Below are 20,235 nucleotides of genomic sequence, written 5' to 3'. Positions count from 1 at the left end.
TGCTGTATTTTTGTATTGTTACTTTTTAGGGCATTAGGGCTGATTGTGTTAGACAGTGTATGCCCTTAGCTCCGATCAGATTGATGTACTTTTGACATTTATTGTAAATGAACAATAGTACATAATTATTCATGTTATATATGGTGTGTTTCTGTGTAATACCCTTAAACTGGACACTTATGAGACTTGTGTTAGCTTAGAATCTTCACAGTCGTTGGATAGACCTGGGGAGGTTTATCCTGCCAAGGCTGGCACTAATGTGCTGCCAAGTCGGTTGGGGTGGCTTGTCTTAGCTGTCAGGGTGAGACCTGAAGCACATGTAGTGTAGGTTTATTTGAAACCCTTGACCTTGGAGATAGATGGGCAAAACTAGAAAGTTACACCTAACCCCTAGACTCGATTGTGGTACTGCACTAGGTGTTGGATTGGCCTGTCTTTGATATGCCAATCAATGAGATTCTTAGAGGGGGTTAAAACCTAAGTATGTTGGGGCAGTTTGAGAATTCACCTGAGTGGGTGATCATAGTGACAGAATCGGGGACAACACTCTCTCTGATGGAAACCTAAACTGCCGGTAGTGGATTTCAAACGTGTTTTAATTCCCAGGATCCATCCTGAGTAGAGAGTGTGACATTGTACCTTGCAGTTGAGGGAGATGTCTTCTCTTGTCGGGCAATGTTTGATCATTATGGACTGAGAGGTTAAGTGTAAGACTATTTAGGGCTTAGACCTGATGGGCTAGTCTCACTTAAGTCCATAGTCCTTGGGCCTTAATAAGGTGGCTAGACCCAAGGACCATTTAGTGTAAATGTTTGGCCTACTAAGAGCCCATACTGATGGGCTCAGGGGTTCACTGCACTCAGTAGTAAATTCGGTCAGGCCTTGTAACAGAGGCTAGGCTGAACCCATATGGCTTTTGTGGAGATCAATGTTAGGGTCCCACGCCATACAAAGTGAGGCTAGGCTGAACCCAGAGGGCGAAATCCTTCTGTTAAACACTTTTGCATACAGTTCTTCTCTCTTCTCTTGCCGCCCTACCCAGTTCGATCTCCATATTCTTGGAGTGATCAAGATCAGATCTTGATATTGTTTCTTACTAGAAGAATCAATCTGAAGTTGTGCTCACATCCCCTGCGTGATCCTACCTGAAGGATTGGAGAATTGCTTTGTTGATCCTGCCTCATCCTAAGCTATGTCATCTTTAGTGGAGGTGGGATTTGGTAATCTCTTTGGGTGTTAACACCTACATTGGGAGCTACTTTCGTGGGTTCCGTATCAGGTATATCCCTCCCTTAATCTTGGTTACAGATCTGGGCCGGTTTGTTTCAAGAACGAACCTTGAAAGATGTAGTTTTTCTAAAACATGGAAGACGATTCTTGGAGGGGAGAAAGAAATTTTTGAAATTTTGCCCAGCCACCCTAATGGTTCAGCCATCCATATGATGGATCTCCCTTCTCTTTAGATTGTCCCCCTTAAATTGGTCTATAATTATTGGTGTAAACTTCATACTTGGAAGGATGGAATAAGTGTTAAAATTTCTCCTCTTGTAATTCTCTTGATTGTGAAATGTGTCTAAAACTATCGAGTGATTCCTTGACCTAGACACTTGACCAGGAACTCTAGAGTAGTGATCTATTATTACTCTTTTCTTCAGTGGTAGTCAATTTGTCGTTTTAACTTTCAATTGATCCTAAAGAGATCTCTTCCCTGAACTGTTTTTTTCAACCAATTCTCAAAAGTCAATCTATTCTTTTAGTTATCCCAGTTACTCTATATTGAAAAATTCTTCATAGGCAGGTCCCAGTCTTCAATTTTCTATCTATCCTTTCAAGAAGCCTGCCTATTTCACTACAATAAAACGGTTTGCCTTTAAACGATCTTTGATCAAAATTTATTTGCTTCTGCAGCAGTCCACCAATACCAGGCCACCTGTTCAACAAATTTCCCCAAACAGTCCTATATCAAAGGCATATTCCTGTTTCCTCTATCTGTGCCCATATCTATGTCTGGGCATTTGAAAAATGAGAAGCCTTGAATGTCCCTTAATTTTGTTAGAGATGATATTAGCTCTGGTGCCTAGTAGTCTAGAAGATGGCATTGGGGGAGTGTCCCTCTTATAATAGTTGTCACTTTTGATTTCAGTTCTGGTGTGTTTGGTTTTACTTGGCTGACCCTTTCAAGGAACCTTTTTTCTTTTTTTCCTATTTTTTACAATCTAATTTCTATCATTGGTTGCCTAGATACAGTATTCCCTTTTTACCTCTTTACTACTCTAGTAAATCTTTTTGATCCATGCTGATCAAAAGATGAAAACAATAAAGTTTTTGATCTAGCTAGTGATAAAAGAATGTTGGAAACAGCATTTGTGTGTGTTAGTCAAGAATAAATACTCACTGTGAACTGGGAATCAAGAAAAACTGGAAAACTCAACCTGTAGTTGCTACATGATTTACAAAGTTATATAACCATAAACATTTGTTAATCTAATATTTATTGGAGTCATTATTGCCACTATTTGTTACAATTACAGAGAACTCATATGCCTTGGAAAGTAACATGCATGCTTTCTATGTTTGACATGTTATTCAAATTTATGTCATTTTGATTTTTATAATGAATGATGTTTTGATTTTGAAAGTAATTCAGTCAAATGTAAATTGGTACCTTTACCTACAAGCATGTTAAATATAGAAGGAATATAATTTGGTTTTTTCTCCCTTCCTGGCATGGATAGGACTATAACGCTGCTTAGTTCTCATCAGTCAGAAGGTTAATCCAAGAAAACTGTTATATTAGCCAGAATAATCTGGCCGATTATCCATTATTACTCATTTCCATGTTCATTGATGTCACATAATCTAAAATGTGTCTTATCTTGTTATAGACCTTCAGTAAGGGTGGGATGTACAAGACTGTTCGAGGTTCTCAAGAAGTTTACATCCATCCATCATCTGTTCTCTTCAGGTTTGTAGGGGGGATTTTTGTGTAAAATACTTTATGGTTTTTGTAAAAAACTTCTTGCTTCATCAGTTCATGTGCCATCATCTATGATATCTAGGCTTGAAAATGTTCTCAATTTTTTGCCTTTCCTACTAATTTGTGCATTAGCATCGATTCTTTTGGTGGTTCTTTGCTATTTGTGATTGTGACTGTAAACCTTTTCATGTGCATTAGTGGTCACAATATCTATATTGTGACTGTAAATCCTTTTGGTGGTCACATCTATGATATCATGTGCATTGTGCATTAGCATCGATTCTATTAGTGGTAAATTTTTTCATGTGCTATTTGTGATTGTGATTTTCAGTGTGATGGTGCATACTCTGTGATTCATCATTTTATATATCAATTTTTGCATTAAAATCATTTTCTATTTTAATAAAATAATGCATATTCCGTGCTTCATCACTTTACATATCGACTTGTATTAAAATCTTCAAGTTGTTGTACCAACATTTAAATATTGGTAGAAGGGTATGGGATATTTATCCAAATGGAGCTTTTACAGTTAAGTCTCACTTTTATGCTCTCTTGACTGGGGAAGCAACACCATTCCCGCTGAGATGTATCTGGTCTCCCAACATTCCCACTACCACTAAGGTATGGGATATTTCTTCAGGTGCAGAAGTTATCAAAATGAATGCTGCAATTTCACCTTCAAAAGGAATCAGTGAGCCATCATCTTCTATTGACTCCACTGCTCATACTTTCATAAAATATGATGCCATTCTTGTGTGTGTGTGTGTGTGTATTGGTTGGAATATATGCATTCTGATCAATTGATTGGTGAGCTGGAGTTCACTCCAGCTTCCCCCTATCATCTTTTCATTTCAGACCATAAATGGAATCATAGATATTTTAGCAAAAAAAAAAAAAAGTTAGGCATGTTTTAATAATCTTACTGATAGGTAAACTAGAAATTAGCTTTGATGCCAGTTTCTTATGCCTGTGAATGATAAATCCAAAATATCACATGTGCACTAATGATTTGCAAATTTTTCTGACTGTCAGTCAGTCTTAAATAATCCTGACGGGCTCATGCAATTCACAATAGCTCAGCCAAGTGATTACATATACACCTGAAATATATTACTATTGGATTTTAGTATGGGTGAAACTGGTATGAAACATTTAGTGTGGATGTAATTGGTATGAAATATTAACCTGGTCGCTCATGTGATTCACAACCCTGCTTGGAAAAACTCTGAAGTTTTATAGTCAGCAGTCACAAGGGTAGTACTAGTATGGTATTTTTGCTATGTTACTAGAGTTAAATTGTCCTTTTTATCTTTGTTTAAGTTACGTGTCCCGTATTTAATTAGGGACATAATAGTCTTTGTACACCAAGACACTGAACATATAAATAAGAAGGTAGTCAGCTGGGAGAGGGTGATTTTTCTCCAGCCGTTCTCTCTATTCTCTTCCTCTTCTTCTCTTCTGTTCTTTCTTTTTCATCTCAGACCTAGAAATGAACCAGTGCTAACCGAACCATTAACATGGTATTAGAGCTCTGGTTTTTCTTTTGTTTTTTCTCCTCTGCATCACCATATCAGTCCTGTATTTTGGGGTTATCTCATCACATAGTTTGAAGATCAACAAGGGACCAAAGAGGGTTGATCATTTTTCCCTTTAGGAGGTAGTCATGCCTCCAGTAGTTGCTGTGGTGCTCATTTCAGTTGGATGTTAGAAACCCTCTACTCGTTTACTTGAAGAGGGCTGATTTGTGAACAGATCTATAACTGGTTGTTGGCATGGTGTTTCCACCCCATTAAGAGTGGATTTTGTTGGTTCGGCTGTTATTAGTGTTTAAGTTGGTCTTATTTGTGTCTTATGTTCTTAGTTATTGGGCCTAAATCTGTTTAATGTTTTAATTGTTTATTTGTCTAGGTGTCCCATCACTAATCAGGGGCATTCTAGTCCGTTCATGTAATATTATTTTATAATCATCTGTATAAACTTGTTGGGTCGGCTGAAGAGTTTAAGCCGCCTCTCAGATCTTCTTCTCTTCTTCTTCCTCTCCCTCTTCTTCGACTGCTGTAATCCAGCAAACATGGTATCAGAGCAAGGTTCGTTTGTCTGATTACAGCCGTCACCTTTTGGTCCTTCTCTTTTTTTCCTTTCTTTTCTTTTCTCTCTTCTGTCTTGGTCGCTGTGAAGAAACCCTAGGGCTGACCGTAGAGCACAGCAAGGTCTGTATCTAGTGTTTCCCTTGGTTGTAGGGCCCAAGGGGAGTTTGCTCCAGAAATTGATGCCCTGCTAGACACCTTACAGCAGGTAGTAGCCATTCGGCTGCTAAGAGAGAACTGTGTGGAACAGATCTTGGTGGAAGGGCTGACTTCGACAGTCCTAGTTCGGTTCGTACAGTTGGTCACAGTCTACTACAGCAGAAATCAAAGTCCAGTCCAGTCCAGAAGAGTTCTGCACTGTACAGAAGTGGAGTGTTCTTGGTTTCAGTTCTGTTACAAGGGGTTTGCAGGCCTGCAACAGCTTCGGTAAGTCTGAAATTTTGCTCTTTGCACTGAGTTTTTCAATTGTGATCACTGTAAGAGGAAGGAGATGTCTTCAATATCGGGGGAAGTGTCTTCTAGGGATAATAGACCTGGTGGTCGGTCTCCTAATCTGGAAAATCCAAATCTGCATAGCTTGCAGATCACCAGTGTACTGTTAGATAAATATAATTTCAGAGAATGGTTTGTTTCAGCCATGCTCTTCATTACTTCCCGAGATCTTGCGGGTTATCTAGATGGACAGAAAAAGGAACCTGCGGTGGGTAGTATGGAGTATGCAGTATGGCGTAGGGAAAATGCTATTGTTATGTCTTGGCTGCTTGCTTCGATGACTTCAAGAGTGGCCAGGACTGTTCGACACTTTCCGACTGCTGCTAAGATTTGGGAGAAAGTCTCTAAAACTTATGGACAGAGAAAGAACAATGCCAGAATTTATAGGCTGAACCAAGACATTGCTGCATTGAGACAAGGAGACATGACAGTTGCAACATATTTTGCAACCCTAGAAGGATTATGGGAAGAGCTCAATCACCATCTTATTCTTGATTGGGAGAATGCAAAAGACAAGGAGAGGCATGATAAACAAATTGAGGAGGGTAGAGCCAATGTTTGAGAGCATAAGGTCACAAATTTTGGGTAGGGATGAACTACCAGATTTACATCATATCTATTAGTAAGGAATGAAGAGGTTATGAGGAAAGAGATGCAAGTTGACACTCAAACACAGCCAGCCGAAGAGTCTGTTGAACATTCAGCCCTAATTTCTTCAAACCAAAAGGGGAGCAAGCATTCAGATAAGAGGCATCTTAAGTGCTCTCATTGTGGTGGTGAAGGGCATGTAAAAGAGACTTGTTGGTTTCTTTATCCCAATCTGAAACTAGTTGCTTTAAGGAAAGATAGGAAGCCCCAACAGAATCAACCAGCAAGTGGGAATCATGTTACTAGTCACAGTGGTGGTAGCTCGGAGAACACATCTACAGTTGCATCTTCTCCCATGGGACAGACTGCTAATTTCCCTACATCCGAATCCTTGGGTTTCACTACTGATGAGGTAGAGGTCCTTAGCCGGGTCTTAACCCGTCTAAGGACTAATTCTCTTGCTTCCACCTCTCTTGCCAAATCAGATATTGTCTTTGCTTATAGTACAACTAGTTCTATTGACTCTACTTCTTGGATTATTGATTTTGGTGCCACTGACCACATGACACACATGTCCTCTTTATTTTGTTCTTACCAATTGATGTCTGGCCAAGATAAGATGAGGGTTGTTGATGGTTCCCTCTCCACCATCTCGGGGAAAGGGGGAGTTGACCTAAGTAAGAGCCTCTTAAATCTGTTCTATATGTTCCCAATCTTACTTCCAATCTCTTATCTGTTTTGAAGCTTACCAAGATTTTAAACTGTAGTGTAACTTTCTTTCCTACTCATTGTGTCTTTCAGGACAGATTGACGAAGAGAATGATTGGGAGCGGTCATGAGTGTGGAGATCTCTACTATTTTGATGCAGAAATAAGTTCGGCCTTACAATCATCTGCAACCAGTAGTCAGAATAATGAGGAGTCAATAGCTAGGTTACACTTGTGGCATGCTAGGCTAGGTCATTTACCTTTTTCATCATTGCAAGGGCTGTTTTCTGAATTATTTAAGGGTATTTCGAGTCAAAGTTTAGTTTGTGAATTGTGTTAGTTGTCAAAACAATGTAGAACCCTTTATCCAATTTCTAGTAATGAAATTCAAGCTCCTTTTGATTTGGTCCATTATGATGTTTGGGGCCCTTCACCCCTTGTTTCTATGGATGGCTTTCGTTACTTTATCAGTTTTATTGATCACTATTCACGATGCACATGGATCTACTTGTTAAAAGGACGTGATGAAGTGCCACGGATAACCATGGAATTTTGTAAAATGATTGAGACTCAATTTGACAAGAAGATTAAGCAATTCCGTTTAGACAATGCTGCGGAATATTTTGAAAGGTCCTTGAACCTGTTCATGGAGGATGTTGGCATGATACATCAGCCATCTTGTGCTAGTACCCCTCAACAAAATGGGGTTGCTGAGCGCAAAAATAGACACTTATTAGAGATCGCTCGAGCTTTATTATTTCAGCACAAGGTGCCCAAGCAATACTAGTCTCAAGCTGTCCTTTGCCCTAATCTTCCAGATTTTCCTCTTCCACCTAGGGTCTTTGGTTGTGTGTGCTTTATACATGTTAAGGATCCAAAGAAGTCCAAGTTGGATCCTAGGGCTACGAAAGGGATCTTTCTAGGGTACTCTTCTACCCAAAAAGGTAACAAGTGTTATGATCCCATCACCAAGAAGAAGTATGTCACAAAAGATGTGGTTTTTTTTGAGTCTCGCTCCTATTTTCGTTCTTCCCAGAATCCTCTTCAGGGGGAGACTAGTGGGATGAAATAGGATTCTTCTTTGGATTCTCCTTCCCCCTCCTGTTTTGTGCCTCTCTCTGCCTCAGGCCTTCCATCCTCTCCTCCTGATCCTCATAGTTGTAGCATCCCGGGTGAACCTAGTGAGGCTCCCATTACTCCTGTTACCATTCTTGATGTTGCAGATGTAACTGGAGACACCAGTAAGCAATAGAAAGATATAAGAATCACCTACAACAGAAGGAAAAAAGACCTTCCAACTCATGGCAGCAATCAATCGGACTCGGATCAATCTGCCTCAGCAACTTCAGGTAATCCTATCACTCATACTTCTGATTTGGATCTCCCTATTGCTCTTTGTAAGTCTACCCGCTCTTGTTCTATCCGACACCCCATTGCTGAATTTGTCTCTTACTCATGTTTATTTCCTCGTTATTATTCATTTGTGTCTACTCTCTCCTCAGTGCATGTTTCTACTAGGTAATCAGAAGCAGTGTCTGATCCAAGATGAAAAGAGGCTATGAATTAGGAAATGAAAGTCCTAATGAAAGCAAAGACTTGGGAATTAGTGGATCTACCAGAAGGGAAGAGCACTGTAGGATGCAAGTGGGTGTTCACTGTAAAGCATAGGGAGGACAGTTCCCTTGAAAGATTCAAGGCCAGACTTGTGGCAAAGGGGTTTACTCAAAAGGAAGGGATTGACTACAAAGAGACCTTTGCTCTAGTCGCGAAGCTCAACACAATTCGGGTCTTATTGTCATTGGCTGCAAATTTCTCATGGGAACTACATCAGTTGGATGTAAAAAATTCTTTTCTAAATGGTGATCTACATGAAGTATTTATGGATCCTCCACCAGGTTATGGCTTTGATGGGAAAGTATGTAAACTGAGGAAAGCATTATATGGCCTTAAGCAGTCTCCTCGGGCTTGGTTTGAGAGACTTTATGGGGCCATGAAGAGAGTGGGATACACTCAAAGTGGTGCAGATCATACTTTGTTCATAAGGAAACAAAATAGCCGACTTCGGTGTTAATCGTCTATGTGGATGATATGGTAATTACAGGGGATGATCCGGAAGAGATAAAAAGATTAAAGGAGTTCTTGGCTTCTGAGTTTGAGATCAAAGACTTGGGCCATCTGAGATACTAACTTGGAATTGAAGTTGCTAAAACAAAAAAGGGCATCTATATATGTCAGCGGAAGTATGTCGTTGACCTACTAGGGGAGACAGGTATGATGGGGTGTAGACCAGCGGATACTCCAATAGAGCAGAACCATGGTCTATAGGAATCAGTTGGAGAGGACTACCTTGATAGAGAAAGATACCAAAAACTGGTAGGCAAGCTGATATATCTGTCTCTCACTCGACTGGATATTGCTAATACTGTACATGTAGTTAGCCAGTTCATGCACTCTCCAAATATTCCTCATATGAGAGTAGTGGAAAGAATTCTCAGGTACTTGAAGACTTGCCCAGGAAAAGGAATTTTGTTCAAAAAACACAATAAAATTGAAATTGAAGTGTATACTGATGCATATTGGATTGGCTCTATTGGGGATAGGAAGTCTACTTCTGGGTATTGCACGTTTGTTGGAGGAAATCTGGTTACATGGCGAAGTAAAAAGCAGAATGTGGTTGCTAGATCGAGTGCAGAGGCTGAATATCGAGCTACGGCCTATGGTGTTGCAGAACTATTGTGGCTTAGAACCTTCTTGGTGAGCTCGGGGTAAAGGTCGAGTGTCCTCTCAGGCTGTACTATGACAACAAGGTTGCCATCAACATTGCAAATAATCCAGTGCAACATGATAGGACAAAGCACATTGAGATTGACTGGCACTTCGTTAGAGAAAGAATTGTCTTAAGAGAACTCTGCATTCCTTATAATCCTTCCGAGATGCAGATTGCAGACGTGTTAACTAAAGGACTAGCTTCAACGAAGTTCTCAGACTTATTTGGCAAGCTAAACATGATTGACATCCATGCTTAGCTTGAGGGGGAGTGTTGGTTCGGTTGTTATTAGTGTTTAAGTTGGTCTTATTTGTGTCTTATGTTCTTAGTTATTGGGCCTAAATCTGTTTAATGTTTTAATTGTTTATTTGTCTAGGTGTCCCATCACTAATCAGGGGCATTCTAGTCCTTTCATGTAATATTATTTTATAATCATCTATATAAACTTGTTGGGTTGGCTGAAGAGTTTAAGCCACCTCTCTCAGATCTTCTCTTCTTCTTCCTCTCCCTCTTCTTCGACTGCTGTAATCCAGCAAACAGATTTCAATTACCTAGTAGTGTTGGTTAGGGAGTGATTTTTCCTTTCCTATTGGTGTCTGAATGTGTGAGAGCAGTGAGTTTTATTGTTGAAACCTGAGACATTGTCTGTTTCAGCAATAATTACCAACTTGTGGTGCACTGTAGTGAGTGCTGAATAGTGTAGGGTGATATTGGTGATTGAAGTTTATCTTTTTTTAACCAATGGAAACAATTGGAGAGAATAGTGGTAATAAATCAAGTGTTATGGTTCCCCCATTTACCTTAATGTATAGATGACATCGATCAAATTAAATGGTGAGAATTATGTTCCATGGGCTAAGCCATTGGATGTTTTTCTTAGAGCCAAGAAGGTAGAACATGTGGAGGAAAAGGCCTCAATTGAATCTTAGGGGTATAGTGAATGGGAACAAGAGGATGCATAGATTATGTTTTTGGATACAACCAAGGAGATTTGGAACCATGCTAAGAAACTCTATTGTGGCCAAGGTAACACTACTAGAGTGTATCAACTTTATCAAGAGTACTTTAATCTGTAGTAGGGAAGTCAAAGCCTAGAGGAATATTATGCTAGTATGAGAAATATTTGGAATGAGTTTAATGTGTATCATCCCTTGACATTAGATGCTAAAATTCAACAGCAGCAATGAGAACTACTTGATGTAATGAGGTTTTTAGTGGGATCGAAATCTGAATATGAGCCAGTTAGAGCACAAATACTAGGTGGATCTGCCTTTCCCTCTCTTGAGGAGGTGTTTATGCTTAATTGTACCTTTAGAGAGTCCTACCCTCTCTGATAGGTATGCTTTTGTGGTGGCAAGAGGGGGAGGTTGTGGGAATTAAGGTGGTGGAGGTGGATGTGGAGTCCAAGGGAGCCAAGGTGGTCTTATGCTTAATTGTACTGGTGGACGAGGTGGCTGTCGAGATTCAGGGGGAGGTCATGCTTGAGGACGGAGCAATGGTCCTAGGAAGCGTGTATTGTGCAGTTAGTGAGAACCAACAAACTGTGACAAGTGGTAGTGGTGCAGTTAGTGAGAACCAACAAGCTGATCTACCTTCCACATCTACAAGTGCATCTAGGAAGGAAATGGTGAATGTCCCACATGGTGAGTATGAAAGGTTTCTTCAGGTTTCCTTTCTGTAGAACACAACCACCCTTTCTTACTTAGGTATGGCTTGTTTGGCATCCAAACGTTCCCATTGGAGTATTAAATCTGGAGCCTCCAATCATATGACTTGGACTCCAGGTGTGTTTTCTTCTCTATCTCAGTCTTCTACATCCCAAATAGTTACCCTAGCTAATGGTTTTACCTCTCCTATTTGTGGTGTTGGTAATGTTGACTTTACATCTTTATCTTTATCCTTTGTTTTATATGTACCCAAATTCCCATTGAACCTCGTGTTTGTCAATAGATTGACGAAGTCTCTTAATTTTTCCAGCACCTTTTACCCGTTGTGTTTTTTACGATCTCAAGACGGAGATGAAGATTGGTGAAGGGCATGAAGCTGGTGGCTTGTATTATCTTGATGGTGGTGGTCCAAAAGTAGCACTCCAATCTTCCCTCACTTCTCCTCAATGACAGTGCAGGCTTGGTCATCTGTTTCTCAAGGCACTCAAGTTATTTGTTTCGTCATTAAGTCATCTTCTTCTTTGGATTGTGAGTCGTGCCAATATGGGAAACATCATAGAGTTACCTTTAGTCCTAGAGTTGATAGTTGGATTTTGAGGATGACATGTCTTTATCTTGTGAAAGATAAAGGATGACATGGCTTTATTTTGTAGTTTTTGCGATGACTATTCAGCTTTATCTTGTGAAAGAAAGAAATGAACTATTCTCTATTTTCCAAAAATTTCATGTTGAAATTCATAATCAACTTGGTGTTCATATTAAAATTCTCTATTTTGATAATGCCAAGGAATATTGTTCAACACCATTTCAACAATATTTAGAGAAACACTATGTAATTCATCAAACTTCTTGTACTTACCACAACAGAATAGCATGGCTGAACGGAAGAAATGACATTTACTCGAAATTGTCTAGTCCATTATGCACAACATGAATGCTCCTAAATGTTTTTAGAGTATTGTTGTATTTGCATCATGTTTCCTCATCAATCGGATGCCCATGTCTATCCTTGGAAGTCATTCTCCTTTCTCAATCTGGTTTCCTACTCTATCTCCATTTCCCCTTACTTTCACAATTTTTGGTTGTGTATGTTTTGTTAATAATTTAAAGCCTGAAATAGACAAGCTAGACGCATGTGCTACAAAAAGCATCTTTCTTGGATATTCTAGAACCCAAAAAGGGCATAAATTTTACAATTACAGTTCCCATCATTCATTCGTTTGTCCAAATGTCACTTACTTTGAATCTATTCCCTTCTTTACGAGGCCTGATGTTCCTCCCTCTCCTCTAGTGTTTCCTCCAATGTAGGTTACTATTGAAAGACCACCAATCACACAAGTGTATGCTCACATATGGGCACTGGCTCCTCCTCTAATCCCTTCTTCGTCAATGGATCCAACAGTTGTTTCCTTTCCTTCTGACCTTGATCTTCCTATTGCATTGTAGAAAGATAAACACAGTTGTACTTCTCATCCCACTTCCAATTATGTTTTTATTTCACTTTTTTGCTTTCCATTGACAATTTGTTTATCTTTTATCCTTTGATTCTATTCCTAAGAATGTCTAGGAAGCTATCACCTCCCTAAGGAGGTGCCAAGCAATGGAGGAGGCGTTGTTTGCACTTTCACATAATCACATGTTGGAGCTTACAACTCTCCTTCCTGTTAAGCATGCTGTAGGATGTAAGTGGGTGCATACTATAAAGTATTTACCAGATGGAAGTGTGGATAGGTTGAAGGATCGATTGGTGGGCTAAAGGTTATTCCTAGTTATATGGAGTTGACTACACAGGAACCTTCTCTCCAGTTGCCAAGATTGGATCTGTCCGAGTTTTGATATCTTTAGCAGCAATGTATAATCAATGTTTTAAAACACGGAGGCGTGACACGAGGCACAAACCTCTAGCATGCCTCATGAAAAAAGCATATGAGCTGTACACCTATAACATGCCTCATGAAAAAGCGTATGAGGCATACACTTGTTGCACCTGAGGCGTATGCCTCAGAGGTGTCAGCGCCTCTGACATACACCTCAAGGCGTTTTGGGAGTGCCTCACCTTGAGGCCCTCCCATGCCTTTTAAAACACTGTGTATTATTGGCTCCTTTTATAGCATGATATAATAAAATGCCACATGGTGACCTTGAGAAGGTATACATGGAGCAACCACAAAGGCTTGTTGCTCAAGGGGAGGATGGTAAGGTTTGTAGACTTAAGAAGGCAATCTATCACAATCTCCACGTGTGTGGTTTGGCAAGTTCAGTGAAGTAGTAAAAGACTTTTGTATGAAACAGTGTTAAGTTGATCATTATGTGTTCAGCCATGAATCTGAAGCTGGGAAGATTTAGTTGGTGGTATATGTAGATGATATTGTCATAATTGGTAGTCAGTGTAGGGATTGATAGATTAAAGGTTTTTTTGCATGATCGCTTTCAAACAAAAGATCTTGGGGAACTAAAGTATTTTTGGGGAATAGAAGTTGCAAGGTCGAGGCATGGTATTAACTTGTACCAAAGAAGGTATGTTCTTGACTTGCTAGAGGAGACAAGACTATTAGGTGCCAAACTAGCTAAAACACCCATGGAACCAAATGTCAAATTAAGTACTGATACAGGTGAAGAGTTTGAAGATCGTAGGAGGTACAGAAGGTTGGTGAGTAAGTTGAACTACTTAACTATTACTCGGTCGTGTACATCATTTGCAGTTGGTGTGGTGAACCTATTTATATAGAATCCTCGGGTTCCATTGAAGGAAGGTGAAATCCATCATATGGATGGCCGAACCATGCTAGATGGTTGGGCAAAATTTCAAAAATTTTCTTTCAGCCTTCTGAGAATCCTATTCCCTGATTTAGAAAATTTGCATTTTTCAGTGATTGTTCTTGCATCGAAAACGGACCAAATCTGAAACCAAACTAGAGGGAGAAGTATACTTGATACGGATTCCACAAATGTAGCTCCCAAAGTCGTAGTTCACGCCCAAATTAAATCCCAAAACCAGCCTCCACTGAAGATGGTGTAGCTTGGAATGAAGCCGGTTCAGCAATGCAGTTTTCAACAAAACTGCAATCCAAATCTTTGGATCGTACAAGGGAGGTGAGCATGAATTTTCTCTGATATTTTCTTGCAAAAATCAGAAACAAAACTAATCAAGATCAGTCACCCAAGGAGAGAACGAATTAGGGTTCCTGGGGCGGCAAGAGCAGAGAGAGAGTTGATAGCAGAGTGATCTGGAGCAAGTCGAACTCTCCTTAAGGAGCACCTCTCCTAATTGGATTAGGAGGTTCCTAATCTAAATCTTTATTTATTTGGATTTGGACTCTCTTACTGGATAAGACTTATCCTCTTATCAAAATGGATGCTCCAGACCCTTATCCAAACCCATGTTCACCCATGTTACATGACTGCTTAAGCTGTCATGTGACATCTTGATTAATCCAAATAATCATTGGCTTTAGGCCCATTAAGCAAGTTACTCATGTCCCTACTCCCTAGGTAGTTGCTGGCCCATTTAGGTTCACTTTGTATGGCGTGGGACCCCAACAATGACCTTACATAAGTCCACATGGGTTCAGCTCAGCTTCTAAGAAAAGGCCTAGCCGAATTCACTATCAAGTATAGTGAACCCCTAAGTCCATCAGTATGGGCTCTTAATGGGTCCAACATTTACAATTAAGTGATCCTTGAGTCCAACCATCATATGAAGGCCCAAGGACAATGGACTTAAGTAAGATATAGCCCATCAGGTAAACAACTCCCAATGGTCTCTTACACTTAACCTCTCAACCCATAATGATCTCACACTGCCCGACAAGGAAGGACCTCTCCCCTGACTGCAAGGTGCAGTGTTGCACTCTATGCTCGGATGGGTCCCAAGAATTAAAATCTTTTTGCAAACACTTTTTCGTAAAACATAATATATATATATATATATTATCATATAAATATATTTTGCAAAACAAATCTCAAACACGGTTGAAATCGATTGCCGACAATTTTGGTTTTCATCAGAGAAAGTGCAGTCCCGATCATTCACTTTGTCTGACAAAGGGGCTGATCCTATCACTATGATCACCCACTCGAGTGAATTCTCAAATTGCCCCAACATACGCAGGTTTTGACCCCCAAAGGATTTCACTAATTGGCATATCAAAGACAGCCCGATCTGATACCTAATGTAGTACCATAATCAAGTCTAGGGGTTATGTGTAACATTCCAGTTTTGCCCATCAGTCTCCAAGGTCCAGGGCATAACTGAAGAAAAGAATGTCCGGGTTCAGTGCTTCAAACAAACACACACGTGCTTCGGGTCCAACCCTAGCAGCTGAGACAAGATGCCCCAACTTCTTTAGCAGCACATTAGTGTGTCAACCTTGGCAGGATAAACTCCCCAAGTCTATCCAACGACTGAGAACATTCTAACTAACGCGAGTCTCATATGTGTCCAGTTTAAGGGGTAATTACACAGAAACACACCAATCATAATATGAAGCAATTATGTACCATGATTCATTTACAATAAATGTATTTGTACATCAATCTTATTGGAGCTAAGGGCATACACTGTCTAACATCCATTTGGGATACAGTTCTAAGGATTGTTTGATATTTGAAGGGAGCTCCAGTTCGTGGCTTGTTATACAGGACTAGAGGAAGTCTTTGAGATAGAGGGTTACAAAGATGCCAATTGGGCTGCCTCAATTTTTGAAAGAAGATCCACTACAAAGTATTGTTTCTTTCTTGGGGGAATCCGGTGACATAGAAGAGCAAGAAACAAATTGCAAGGAGTAGTGTTGAAGATGAATATGGAGCCATGACACACACTACATGTGAACTAGTGTGGTTGAAGAACCTTTTGCAGGAGATGGGATTCTCAATTGACAGCCCTATGAAGTTGTATTGTGACAACCAAACTACAATCCACATTCTTCTAATCCAGTTTTCCATGAGAGAACAAAACACATAGAAGTTAATTGCCACTTTGTAAGAGAAAATGTGCTCAGTGGAGTGATAAGTACAATACATGTGAATTATGAAATCAGTTGAGCCGGGGGAGAGTGGGCTACATATGTAACAAGCTGAGATTATATGACATACTCACCAGCTTGCGAAGGAATGTTAGAATCAGCAATCATAAGGGTAGTTTGGTCTTTTATTTTTTATTAGAGTTATGTTGTCCTTTTTATCTTTGTTTTAAGTTGTTTCCCATACTCAAATAGGGACATTAGTCTTTGTACACCAAGACGCATAACATATAAATAAGAAGGTCGGCTGAGAGTGAGTGATTTTTCTCCAGCCGTTCTCTCTATTCCCTTTGAGAAAACTCAGATTAGATGTTCGTATAAGTCCAGATCAGAAGAAAGAGAGGGAGAAGGAGGAGGAGGAGAGAAAGAATAGTTTCAGCCAAACTAGAGAGAAAAGTCCCCCTTCTCTAGTCGGCCACTCTTTTATTTATACCCTTCTAAAATATACAAGAATTACTATTGTGCCCTCACTTAAGTGAGAGCAAAATCAGCTGAACAACTAATATAATAACTTAACATAAAAAGTCTATACTACCCTTCTACAGCCGACTCTAACACCCTTCGTCTTCTTTCTCTTCTATTCTTTCTTCTTTCTTTCTTATTTCAGACCTAGAACTGAACCATTAACAAGTATGAAATATTTTATGGTAAATGAGATGGATAATATTTTCTTTTTTTTGTATGACAATATGCTATATGTAAAATCCAAATATACATTTTTGGGCAGAAAGAGAAAATAAAGTGAAGTATCTATTTGAAGTCCAGGTGCAACTATTATGCGTAAAATGTCTCACATCATGATAGAGATATTGTACCATGTCTTCTCCCTGATGCTTCCATTAAAAGTTTAATTTGCACCCAACTTTTTTCCCCTTGGTTTGTTTTGAACTTTGCATCTTGATGAAGCAGATGCAAAATTTGCATGATACCACTTCTGAAACTTTGTTTCCTTTTCTGCAGAGTTAATCCAAAGTGGGTTATCTTCCATTCTCTTGTTTCAACTGATCGACAATACATGCGCAATGTCACTGCTATTGATCCTTCTTGGCTGATAGAGGCAGCTCCTCACTTTTATGAACACCAAAGAGGCAATCCTGTTGCATACTGACTACATCCCATGAGGCATTTTCTATTTCCGTTGGAATTGAGGCCCTGTTCGCTTTTTGGTAAGTTACTTACCTGGGTGAATGCAGTTACCTGGGTAAGTTTTTTCTGGGAAACACTTACCCGGGTAAGTGCATTTACTCATGATCTTTTATTTCTTATGTAAATAAGGCAATGACCATTTTAGCTATAAAAATCCATTATTAAAAGGGGTATTTTTGTCCCATTCAAGTGTTGGCAACTTCCCCCTAGTTGGGAAGGTAATTAACCCACCTAGGAGATGGGTATCACTTCCCAGGAAAATAAACTTTCCCTGATCTCCACATAAATCTGAAAAAAGAACATGGGATTCTTGGTCAATGGGAACCAAAATCCCATTAACCAACTTTCCCCCCTCTCAAAATCCAAAAAAAGAGCGCCCCCTAAGAAGATTTAAATGGTCCAATCCCAAGAAGCTGGTATTCATATAATCTTACCGGCTGGTGCACAGGACATAGGACAGATATGGGTGATAGGTCCAACAATTTGGGCTTTTCCATGAAAAGTATTTGCTTGGGCATGGAAGAGGTGACTTGGGTCTTGTCTGATACAAGGTGTTGCACATCAATCAGACCAGTATTTGGAGAGGGCTCCATTAGAGTTTGTGCCAGAAGAAAAATAACTGCTTTCAGGGCGTTAGGTATAAATTTAAGTAACATATTGATTGTCCTTGTTCAGTTGCTCACCTTTTTATGTTGCATATTTTTTTATTTGTTCCCCTATACATTCCTATTGATTTATCAATAAGGGAAAATTCCCGATTAGTACCCTGTACTTTGGGCCTAGTGCCATTTTGGTCCTGAAACTTTCAAAACATGCCAATTTAGTACCTACCATTAACCAGCCCTTAACCAGCCATTAAGTGACATTTAAAAAGATGCAAGTGCCCTTCAAGTATCATCTAATTTTCTTTATCAACCATTCAAACATTGATAAAAAATGAACAGTCCTAAATCCTTGCCTCTTCTATTCAAGAAAGTTGGGTCACCAAAATACCCACTAATTGGGAATTTTCCCTAATCTATAAGGTCCTTATAATGTTTTTTGTCTCATGTAAGATCTTTTGAACTCAATTGAGGTGCTTCCTTTGTTTAGAGTCATATTTTTGGGCATAAACATCCACTTGTGCTAGTTTATTATTGTTTTGCACCACAGTTGATGTAATGCAGACTATTCAATTCTTGGATCCATAGGGTTTGAAGCTTCCGAAGAGTTTTGGTTGTTTTGTCCGTCTATGCAAGAGAGTTTGTGAAAATCCATTTTCAACATCTTTAAGCATATATTGGGTGCTGCATGTGATTCCAAAGTGCCAGAAGATGTTGTACATAAGCTTCGCTTGATATAAATGCAGCAGACCATTTAACTTTCATTGTCCTAAAAGGTTCACCTTGATGACACAGGATGGTGTTTCTGCAAAAGAGGAGCATCTAGAACAATAGTAATCAAGAGTCAGGTTTAATAAAGATTGGATCTTCAGTACCTTTGCTTTACTGTCAGTCCTGGTGACAAAACTTGAGAAGTTAGAATCATAGAACTAGATCGTTAAATTAAACGGTAAAGAAAAAATTTCAGCTGATGGTTCAATTTTATTCACTTGTAATAGTTTGGTTAGCTGATGCACGGGTCTGGATTGAGACTGATAGTTGAACCTGAACTAAATTGTATTGAACCCGTTTTCTGTTTGATCCATAGTTTTGCGATGCTACTGTGGAACATTAGTTGAACTGCAGTCCTTGAGTGTTTGTTTTTTTTTTAAGAGACTATATTAACAAAAACTAAAGAACAAGGGGTTCATACAACCGATACGCCGGCCTGTATTGGTGCCTGTTTCTCTATTTTTTTTATTTATATTTTCAAATCTGGTTCAGGGGGGTTGGTTTAAAGCATGTCCATCTCCTGAACCACTGTCTGACCCAAAACACTCGCTGTATGGGCGTATTGGGAAGGACTCATATAGCCTGATGCATATCGAAATTTTGAACCTTGCCCAGTGGAGAACATCCCAATTCCCAAGGTATCCCAACAAAAATATAACCAGTCTTGCGGTAGAAATATTAATCTTAAGATACAACTTGAGACACTTCTATGTCCTTTTCAATACCTCAGATGCCTGCCTATTTTGAGTTGAGATTGCTCGCAACAGTTATGGAAACTAGGGGTCCTTACGGGGTTCAGTTAACTAAACCATGTACCTTTCTATAAGATCAACCAGTCTTTCGGTTTTTGAAAAATAAAAAATGGAAACCGAATCAAAACTAATTGGTTAATCGGTTGACTGGTTTAGTTTTTGACAAATTCTGTTCTTCAGTTTTTTGGTTTTATGAAATTTAGAATGTATATTATCAATAAATATATATAATTATATAATATAAATACTAAAAGTATATGTAATATATTATATTATATTATGATATTATATATATAATGCATATATATATATATATATAATATATAGTATATGAACTATTAATTAACAATTTTACATCCAGTTAATAAAATAAAATTATAATTTTTATCAATAATAACAATTAATAATTCTTTTTATTATTTTATGTAAATAATATATTTAAGTAACTACTAATATATATTTATTATGTTTAGTTTATAAATTATTTATTATCATTAATAATTTATTTTTAACAATTATTGTTAGCAAAAGTACCAAATTACCCTTTTACATACAATCATGTAGAAAAAGAGAGACTTCTTTTTCTCCAATGGAATTATAATGAACCTTCTAACCCTTTTTTCCTCTTTCTTCCTTCAAGTTCTACCTCATTCCT

At 38.9% G+C, this 20,235-nt stretch overlaps 1 protein-coding gene across 9 annotated transcripts in view; it reads left to right on the top strand.

The window, feature by feature from the left end:
• LOC148873843 (RNA helicase family protein) overlaps window positions 1-19,181 on the top strand; it is a 108,776-nt gene extending 89,595 nt beyond the window's left edge. For 5 of the 9 annotated variants that reach the window (XM_088963662.1, XM_088963661.1, XM_088963658.1 and 2 more), the window contains 3 exons: window positions 2,886-2,965; window positions 17,270-17,475; window positions 18,646-19,181. In XM_088963662.1, coding sequence (XP_088819788.1) covers window positions 2,886-2,965; window positions 17,270-17,417 — 228 coding nt within the window. In that variant the 3' untranslated portion in view covers window positions 17,418-17,475; window positions 18,646-19,181. Of the gene's footprint in view, window positions 1-2,885; window positions 2,966-17,269; window positions 17,476-18,645 lie in introns of those variants that run through there. The other 4 variants (XM_088963663.1, XM_088963659.1, XM_088963665.1 and 1 more) reach the window with 2 other exon arrangements.
• The last annotated feature ends 1,054 nt before the right edge of the window (window positions 19,182-20,235 follow it).

This window comes from Nelumbo lutea, chromosome 1, assembly GCF_056320005.1.
Source record: "Nelumbo lutea isolate HS-2025 chromosome 1, American lotus-T2T, whole genome shotgun sequence".
Taxonomy (NCBI): Eukaryota; Viridiplantae; Streptophyta; class Magnoliopsida; order Proteales; family Nelumbonaceae; genus Nelumbo; species Nelumbo lutea.
This window is presented reverse-complemented; position numbering and strand designations above follow the sequence as displayed.